Source organism: Fulmarus glacialis, unplaced genomic scaffold (genome assembly GCF_000690835.1).
Source record: "Fulmarus glacialis isolate BGI_N327 unplaced genomic scaffold, ASM69083v1 scaffold31102, whole genome shotgun sequence".
Taxonomy (NCBI): Eukaryota; Metazoa; Chordata; class Aves; order Procellariiformes; family Procellariidae; genus Fulmarus; species Fulmarus glacialis.
The window spans coordinates 50,260-60,433 of record NW_009197707.1 but is presented as its reverse complement, the minus strand read 5'-3'; the positions used below and the strand labels follow the sequence as shown (position 1 = coordinate 60,433).

The following is a 10,174-nucleotide window of genomic DNA, read 5'->3' as shown; positions in this document are numbered from 1 at the left end:
GCTGAACTGTAAATGTTACTTTACCTTGAGATACTGGATGTCCTTGACAGAGGTTAGCTCTGGAAGCCCTGCAGTTAACATCAGTGCAAAGAGTGTAATAAATAGGTTTCCGTGTTTTCGCAGAATCAAGTATGCTTCTTCACAATACTGGCGGAACCTTCATGTTCAACCACAAAGCACATGCAACAAAGACAGCATGTGAGAACTTACACAGTTGACAAACATATATAACGATTTCCAAAAATTGTTATCTGGCCTAACACACGTATCGTAGGAACACAGTAACAGAAAGGACGGCAGAGATGTCTACAGAACCTCCAATGCATTCCTACAAAAATATCCCACGCCTCTCCAACAAATCCTTAAAACATTAGTACAAAAGACCAAAAGCTTTAAAAAAGGCACTCTTTTCAGAAAGAGCAAAAAATGCCAAAGGTAATGCCAGTGTCCCATCTCCCTTGGAATTTGTTAGGTAAAAGGCCCTGATGATCCTATATAGTGGACCTACAGTGGAAAAACAAAAGCTCTATAGCAGTCCCTACCAGTCCAGCTTGTCTCTGTAAGGTAACTTCTTCCTGCGAACATGGCCAAAATTGAACTGATGGCCAGATCTGGCATAAAGACCCATCATGCAGGCACCTGAGAACTTGCTCAGTGTCCCCAGATGTGCCACTGCCCAGTGGCTAATCTATAAATTTCCACAGAAAACTGGAAGACAAATGAGCAAACCAAATCCAGGTGTGCTGGAAATCATCACCAGAGATCACCTCAGTTACAAAAGGAAGAGATCGAAATAATACTCACCGACCAAATTTTTCAGTGTTCCCTGTTTTTCCTTGTTGAATAACATGAATGAAATCATAGGTGAGTATGAAAGGTACCCGTTCCCTTTTAATTCCAAACTTGGACTTGAAGTTTCCAAGAATATGCCCAAAATCTATATGAAAGAGCTAAAAAACAGAAGTGAAAATTAATTTCTCCAGTGAAATATTTCACTTTTCTAATATCTCTACAGGATGCTGTTATCAAGAACAGTTAACTCATAATGCTACTCTCCATAGCACATGGTTTCAACCCTTTGGGAGTATTTAGTTTTAATACGTTTCAAGATGTATTTAAAGTCAGTGATAACATCCATGCTCTTAAGAGTGACACTGCTACAAATCAGTGTGCAAAAGATTATCTGAGTTTTAAGCTTCTGATGACTGCCAAGAGACATCTTGTTGGTAATATCAGATAGAAAAATGAGCCCAACAATGAGCCCATAAGGCTCAACATCATTGTATCCAAGGGCTTCCTACATAAAGTCAGGAGCAAAGCTGTGACAGTTCTCCCGTTTTTAGAATCAAAAATAAGGGCATTTCAGCTTTCTTCTAGTAGGTAAAAAATTAAAAGAATACTGCAAATGTCTATAAAACTCTCACTTTTATAACCCTTGCTAGTTTTATAGGCAGGATAATTTAAACAAAATCAGACAAGTTACAGCAGAAAGTAACAATTAAGCAGGAAAACACATTTCTAAAAGTTTACCTACGTTCTAGGTTTGGAGACTTAAAGTCACAGCATTATGCTGGTACTGAGTTCCATATGGAAAATTTCCGCAGAGGTAGGCTGTAGAGACTAACTTCAGGAAAACTACACTGCTCAAAACTTTGATTCATGTATTTTTAAGGACGGTCTTTTGCAAGATACTCTAAGACTACTTCTATTCAATGAATCTGAACCATTAACAGGCCTTTTGGATGTTCTGCAAAAGTTCTATGGAACAGCCTCACTTGATATCAAATTGCTTACTAAACAGGCATTAGTCAGTCCTTCCATAGTCTTACATTTCCTTTCTTTGAAGCTCTCTTCAATTCTCAGTACTCAAGAGAACAGTTCTAACAATACGGGGATTTAATTTTACTGATACACTAAAGAAATTAAAAGTTCAAGATAATTCTTGCACAACAGAGATACCGTAGTTATTCTGCCTACATGAGATTTTTACCTGACCATTTTTTCTGACCATAATATTGTCACTGTGTCTGTCACCAATCCCCAATACATAAGTAGCTACACAGTAGCCAGCACAAGATAGAGTAAATTCTTCAATGGCTCGATCCAAGTCATCTCTAAAAACACAAAGACAAACAATATTAGTCCATAGTACTGGTAATTCATATCATGCGTTGACCTCAAAAAGGACTTTTGCTTGTTTAAACCAGAAGCCCATTAGGATGCTGTAAAACTAGACGTTTGAGAGAAAATACTGCAAAAGGTAGCTATGGAGAATAGGAGAAATGCAAATATTATGAAATGCAACAACATCAAGACTTAAGACCCACATAGCTTTCTTGGGTTTGGTTTGGTTTGCCAAATCTACTATAACTTAACAACATGCAGTCAAAATGCTGCAAATGCCAGAATCTCAGCTGGATCATTGTTTGAATTCTAAGGGCACCATGAATCTGAGTCAGAATTTGACATACTAGAAAAATAAGTAGTAACAAACCTGCCAGAAGAGCCACACATTCCTCAATATTGAAACAGAAACTTATAGGAATTTTGTAGCTTACACTACAGATGAGAAAATAACTGAAGAAATTACCCTAAATTGTATTCCTTCAGCCAGTTCAAGAGAGCATCTTTGTTGAAGGCAGCAGCAGCAGCAACATTGCTACTATTTAACTGAATGTCAGCAATGGTTTCTGAACTAGAAACAGCCTCAATAAGGCCAGAGTGATCTCCAGTTGCTAAACAGCCATATGGCAATATCCTGCAACAAAACACAGATTCATGTTAAAAACAAAAATAGTAAGAAAGTTTTAGTGTATCGATATTTTGAGAGGGATGAATACTCATGCTAACTTGAACATTAAACTCTCAAAGGTTAACATACAGATATTGCTTGCAAAGTTAAAATACCAGCAATACATTTAAAACATTAATTTTTCCTATTCTATACATACATGTAAAAAAAGAAATTATAAGCAACCCTGATTTCTCCTTTTTACTAGGGAACACAATTACTTGTAATTTTATAGGAGAAACCATAGAGGGAGCCCTTTATTTTCATTTTTTAATTTACTGACTAAACAGACAAGTAAGTTACACTCATGTTCATTCTAGACTAAATTATTTGTGTAAATGGAAAACAGGATCTTACCCTTTTTCCCCATTCTTCCTATTTCAACTTAAAATCCTAGAAATCCTTTTAAATATAAACATAAGAGAGTATTTTCCAACTCTTACGCATAAACATAGAAAGCATAGAAACCTAATGAAAAACAGAAATACATCTTTTAACTCGCCTGACATGTAAGAATATTCCTATGCACCATATACTCCACCCAGTAAAAATATCTACAACTATATCATTGCACTAAAATAAGACACAGGTAAGGATACGAATCAAGGAGATATGTGTCTAAATAGATAAGTGTATTTTTCCAAAACATCTCCTCACTCCAGATGCTCAAAATGCTAAATGGAATAGCAACTTAGATGGGAGCTCAATGTATGCAACGGAAACTTAAAGCACACTCTTCAAAGGCATTGCATCACAAACCGAGGAGTGTACTCTTGTGCTAGGCATCTCGGGTCAAGAATATTATCCCAATTCTGGTTGGGGATCCATGTATAAAAGAATGGATGCCCATGCAAATCTAACTGCAGTAGACAAGCTATAGGCTAGCACTCACTAACTTACAAAGCTGTATAAAAAATTGCAGGACATATTAAAATTTTTGTGTGTGTATATATATATATTTAGAAGGAAAAAGAACTGCTAGTGGAGTTGTCATTGAGATTTATATATAAAAAAAAGACTAAGTTTGGTTGCTACAAAGCAGAACCACATCTCTTAACTGACACAGCCTATTATCCCAAGCCATAGAAGAAAAATAAAATTCCAGATGAAATTAATGGAACTTTTTGGCTAACAATTATCAGATAACTGAGCAGTTTCTCTACCTCAGCGATAACGCACAACTGAAGCGGCATAAGTACTGATAACTATACAGTTGGGGATTCTTCTCTTCTGGCAACAAAGTGAACTGAAAACCATATTCAACAGGGTATTTAGAGAACACCCAACTTCAAAACAAAAAAAGAAGTGCAGATTTGGAACCTTCTTCCCTTTCTATTCTATTTCCCAATTAAAAACCCCAACTCTCTAGACCAGAGGGTTCTCACAATGAACAGAAGGGTATCTGTAATTACCGAACAGCAGCATTCATGATACAAGGAAGCACTGCCCATCCTTATCACGACACGACAAATGTAAGCCAAACATTGCCAGGTTAAAGTGCACGCTGGCCGCCTTCCATGGCATTTCAACCCACCCTACTTGCAGCTTAACTGGGCACATGTCCAACAACTTCCCCTTCAAAAGCAAGCAATGATGAAAGCCTTCAGTCCCTTGAGGACTGTGTGCTTACAACCCGAGGAAAAAACATCCTTGTCAAAGAGACAGTTTGACAGGAGTCAAGTTAGGGACAAATCCTCTGGGCCCTTTCCATCTCATCCTGGTCTTTCTGACTTCAACATCTGTCAGCAGGATATGTTCCCTGCTTTTTAATGCCAGTAAAGACCACAGACAGATCAATACAGCGATCCTGGGCAGGACAGAAATTTTTCTTCTTCGCTCCATTTAAAACTGTTCTTCATTTCAAGAGTTTAATTCTCCAAAGCAGTATCTTTCCAAATACAACACCAAGTTCTGGTAATTTATTAACACATTCTCTGTAACTTCAGGTCCAATGGTTTAAAAATAATCACGTTCTTTAGACTTGTAACAAATACCTTTTTCAATATGTTTGTGAACTTTGATTTCATTCATACACAGCCACTTATATCAGACTTCACACACATTAAAGGAGGTGAAAATGAAAACTCACTATAAATAGGCAGTGAAATGAAAGAGTAGTTTGGAGAACTCCCTCTATCTGTCCAAAAAGTAACTAAGTACTAAATACTTTCATGACAATTTACCACAGCAAAGGTCACTCAACACAGATCAAACTCCTCAAACTCAGGATTTTTAGACTCACGAACAGGGTGACAGAACTCATTACCACTGCTGTTAATTCATAGATTTTGGAGTTGCCTCTTCTTGAGAGGCATGTAGACTGTAAACATGGAGATCACAAAGTCTTACCCTCTTAGCTGCATCCTTATGCTCCAGGCGTTCCGAGTGTTGTTTTGTCCAATTCTGTTTTCAATTAAGGCCATTTCAGAGCCTTCCCTTGGCAACTGCCCGGTTAATCTTTCTTTTATAGACGTAGAATTGTAACCCTGCCTCAATCCCAGAATTTTATTTTATAATCATAACTATGAGAGGATGAATGGAAGGAAGATGCTCCCAGTTAAATAAATAAATGGAAGAGGCCAATTATAGAACTTCAATTCTCACTAGGAATTTCCCCTTTCTACTTTTCTTCCTTCTGAGAGTTTTAAGAAAAATCTTGGACATCAGAGACACTTTTTGGTTTTCCTTTGTTGGATTTAAATAATGCCTTAGTCAGGAAAAGCATATTTGATGACTCCCAATCGCTATTCCTGTTTGCTAGGCATAGTGTGTGGCCCAGGCTGGAACCACAAACTAAGCTTCTGGGAAGGCAGCAACCAAAGAATGCCTCATCTGGGATTCCACAGCTGCCAGAGGTTGTCCTTGCCCCTAAATGCTCGACTAGTCTCCTCACAGTCTATTTATAATGACATAAATTATCTAAAGTTTCCTCAAATCAGTGTTCAACATGACACACACTCAGCTACCTCATTGCAAACATACACTTCCAGAAACAATTTATTATTCACATTCCTACTTTATCCCATACTTCACTCAAAGGAATCTTTCCATAAGTAGCATAAGTAACAAGTTTATAATTTTAGTTATCTGTGCGTGCTGATGTTATGTGCCTTATGAAGCTCACGCTATTATGCTTAAACCACAAAAAATTTGAAATGAGCTTAAAGAATCTAAATGAAGTATTTCAAGTAATATTTAAATAAGTACTTCTAGCCTTATAAACAACACTTAACAATTAAACACCAAGGATTACAGCTCTTTCACAGGCATACAAAATTGAATTTATGGTCTCCAAATGGTTTATAATAATATAACACGCAGTATCTTCTTTATAACTATTTTTCTAAAAAGAAATTAGAATTTGAAAATTATATTAGCTAAAACTGGTGCGTAGATTTGTCTGGAAAAGATCCCCATGTACTAGAGGGTTGTACGATAACATTGAACAATGCCTGATACTGCTTCTCTTTAAAATACTCCAGTATTCCTACAAAGAAGTCATGCTTATCTTAGCAAGCATACGAAGGTAAAAAAGCTACTTTGCAAGAGACTTTGGAAGATACAAAGATTTTTTTGGTCTGAAAAATGTTTTCTGACAGCCAAATAGCGTTTTATTCGAGAAAAGAATGCAAAGTGGAACTTCAGAATGTGCGTTGAAGATGTTCACAATGACCGCAAGTCTTTCGGTATAAACAGCAGTAAGAGGACTGCTCACAGCAGAAGGAAAAGGTGGCTACTACAAAAAATAGTTGAGTTCGTTGCTACTTACACAACTGATTAAAAAGTAACTAGCTTACCCGGGAGGAGACATTGCCCTAGAGACTTGACTAATGAACTAATAAATAAATGAAAATCCCACAACCCTCATCATTCTGAACAAGTTTTCCAAATGCTAGAAACTCCTGTACTCATGGTATCTTGGAAAGGTTTATTACTTCATTTTTAGAAAAGTGGCTTTGCAGGGGCAGCCTAGCAAATGAGAAGATTCTTCTCAAACGGAGTATTTCTGCCCTAACAGAATACTTAAATTATGAGCTTTCATTTCTGCTGTAAGTTTACAACCTCACAAAACCTGCCCAAAGGAAGCAGAAATGGAAGCTTTAGAACGAAATATGGGTAAGTTCAATACCGTAAAAACCTCTTTAGTACAAACGCACTAGGACACGATGCTTTTTCTCCACTGGCTTTATAATGGCTGGGTTAGAACTGCTTCATTGAAAAAGTATTGAAAAGTGAAATTTTAAAGGAAGCTGCAACATATTTTTTTCCCCCAATATAGTAGTGGTTCTAAATATATCACCTTTCCTGCCAACCTCATCTTACTACAGAATCATGTCTTACTCTTGAATGACTATCCACTATTTATCAATGATTCAAAAATACAACTGAAAACACACAATAACTGAGATCAACAGGTGGTAAGCATAAAATAGATGGAAATACTTTCTCTTACATACATAGTTAAATAATAGGAGTCTTTCACCGCAGGATACTGACAAAGCTAAAAATATAAAAATTCCCACATAGACTCCAGTGATAATCCACTTGTCATCAACCTCCAGGCAGAGTATGTAGTTGTCCACCCATCCAGACTGTAACATCCTAACTCAAGAGGCAAGAATACTATGGGAGTCAGACTCAAAAGCCTTGCTAAAGTCAAAGTAAGGACATCCACTACTCCTTCCCTCCCTCAAAGAAGGCAATCGGATTAGTCAGGCATGGTTTACCCTTGGTAAATCCATAGTGACTGTTCCCAATCATCATCATTTTCTTTGTGCAGCAGCCCTCCTAGAAAAGAAGCACAAGCAACTAACTTCTCTCCCAAGACCCTCATCTTCATGAAGCCTGCTATGTAGTTAATACAAGACAGACATTCCTCTGTTAAATTCTGTAGGAAATAGATCGCAAGTATGAAACTTATTTGGACAGTGATAAATTCATTTGTGGCCATGGCTGCACAAACCATACATATCCTTAAGAAATAAGTCCAAGAGAAATAAGAAAATGTTAAAAAAAAGAATCTTTATTTGTGCATTCCACCATTCTGATAACTCTTAACCAGATAGTAAAATTCTATTATGAAGAACCTCAAAGCTCCTACTCCCCCGCCCCCAAATTACCAGTACTTACAGCTGACTAATTTTTAGAGAATGTTTGCCTATTAGTTCTACCTATTAGAGAGTGTTGATAGTGTATTCCAGATGCAATCCTCAGCAGCTAACTCTTGGCCAGCAGATCTGTGTTCTATGTTTGTACCTCACTTGCACATGCAATTCCCGTAATCACCAAGTCCCCATTTTTGCATATGCCTGGAAAATCAGTGACCCTTACTAGACAAGTTTGTTACATGAGGAATTTATGAAACGCCTCCTTTTGGAAAGGTCACAGACACAAACAAATAAAAAAAAGGCACAAAACCGGCTTGCTGGACCCTTAACTCAAAAATTGTTTCCTCACTTCATACAATGCTTTTTATCTAGGTGACTCTCAAAGGACAAAAACAGTAAACTATATAAGAGAACAGTGGAATTTATAATCAGTGTGGCAACTTAGATAAACAACAAGAGATATGGTGCACTAGGAAAAATATTCTGCTTGATAATAAACAAAAATCCCAAAGTTTCACTTCACTTCTTACATTATTTCTTTTCATGGCAGAATTCTTTTGTAATGTGGGCCATCTAGGGAATGAACTGCAAAGAGAAACCATCTAATTAGTTAAGGTAACTGCTTTCTATAGCCTGTTCACCTTGGCTACGACAATTGAAAGCTTTGGGCATCAATATAGATGTCTGGAAAGAGGACAGTAGGGAAGGTATTTAAAAAAAACAGGGAAGCTTTACTGCTAAAAGTGGGCTCTCCATCCAAATAAACTAGCCCTCAGGAGATCCTTACCGGAGATCCAGACCAGCTTCTTTCCAAAGTATGTCCATCAAACGCAAAATCTGGAGCGTCAACATGTCCTGTCGGAGATCTATAATGGAAGGTTGAAACTGCTATTTCAACTTCTCAGTGTGTTGTGGACAAACTTTCTAATCTTTATAAGACCTTCAGAAAAAAAGGATCTAAAAATACTCATCAAGCCTAAAGGTTAAAGTGGGATTAACCATAATTATATCATCATGACTGATAATGTCTACACTTTGAAACCCAGTCAGAAGATGCTTAATTTGTTTACCGATGTTAGAGTAAACCACGTTTACATTATGGCAATATAGAGCAACACAGCTTACGCGCAAGTGTCGGAATGAAGAAGGAAAAGGAAAAATTTAAAATTTTTAGCATTGCTTACCATCACCATTTTTAAAGATGATCCCTACAAGATCTCCTCCAAACATTTTGTTGTTGTATACTATCCAAAGAGGCTTCATTTTAGAATCCATATATCTACACTTCTCAACACTAGAAGAAAATGCAACAAATGTTTTAGTCAAATAAGAGTAATTCAACTGAAAAGCTCTAAACATTGTTCAAAACACAACAGAACATGTAGATTTCCAGTTTGGAAGTACTTAAATGTTATCTCTGCTTTCACTCTGCTGCTACGCTAAGTGCTTACCAAGTTATGAACATATCTGTTATAGATGGAATGTATTGGATACCGTGCTTGGCATACACATATCTAATGCTTAAATTAAGCACCCGCATTTTCAGAGAAAATAGTTTTCTTTATATTCTTTCCCATCAATTTTTAGAATTTATATTTAAGTGCTCTTAAAAGTTTTAATGGCTTTTGTGCTTATTGTTATAAACAGAAGCCAGGAATGTAGTCTAATTCACTTTCAGGGTTATATTTAAATATATTTAGCTATGGTAATACATTGACTAAGAGAGTATTAAGTTTCATGGTGGATCACATAATCTTCTAACTTAACTGATACCTTAACCTTAGGAAGGTTCCCAACAGACATCCTCTCACTATAGAAAAAGTTCCCTATGACAGCATATCTGCTGAACAACACAGCCAAAGGAAGTTAAAGCACATATGCATTTCTGCTTTACGGTTTCCATGCAAAAGCTACAGTGAAATTTTATTCACTCATTCTTAACTTACTGTAGTTCTGAAAGTATAACAGAGGGATTCAGAGGAGACTGGAGGTCAGAAAGTGCTTCTCTGTAAGCATTTTGTTTCAAACACGTATGCATTGCATCTTTTCCTTTTGCTTTGCTTTGCTTCATGGCATTCAGCTTAATTAGACTATTTAAAGTCTTCATTTTATTAAGGGCTTCCACCTGAAAGAGACGTTTTATCTTTAAAAGTTATGGCTCTGATTTTACACATAATACAATGCAAAATCCCATTTCAAAACAAAACAGTTAACTAAAATATTAAATAATTCTACAACTTTTTAAAAATGGAAATAATAGATGGCAATTAAGGTG

At 36.6% G+C, this 10,174-nt stretch overlaps 1 protein-coding gene across 1 annotated transcript in view; it reads right to left on the bottom strand.

Moving 5' to 3' along the window:
• Nucleotides 1–10,174, bottom strand: part of PIK3CB (phosphatidylinositol-4,5-bisphosphate 3-kinase, catalytic subunit beta) — a 60,832-nt gene that overhangs the window by 2,026 nt on the left and 48,632 nt on the right. The window contains exons 16-22 of the mRNA XM_009572650.1: nt 9,846–10,024; nt 9,084–9,193; nt 8,687–8,765; nt 2,591–2,758; nt 1,991–2,114; nt 805–950; nt 25–157 (exon numbers count right to left, since the gene is read on the bottom strand). Of these exons, the coding sequence (XP_009570945.1) occupies nt 25–157; nt 805–950; nt 1,991–2,114; nt 2,591–2,758; nt 8,687–8,765; nt 9,084–9,193; nt 9,846–10,024 (939 nt within the window). The remainder of the gene's footprint in view (nt 1–24; nt 158–804; nt 951–1,990; nt 2,115–2,590; nt 2,759–8,686; nt 8,766–9,083; nt 9,194–9,845; nt 10,025–10,174) is intronic.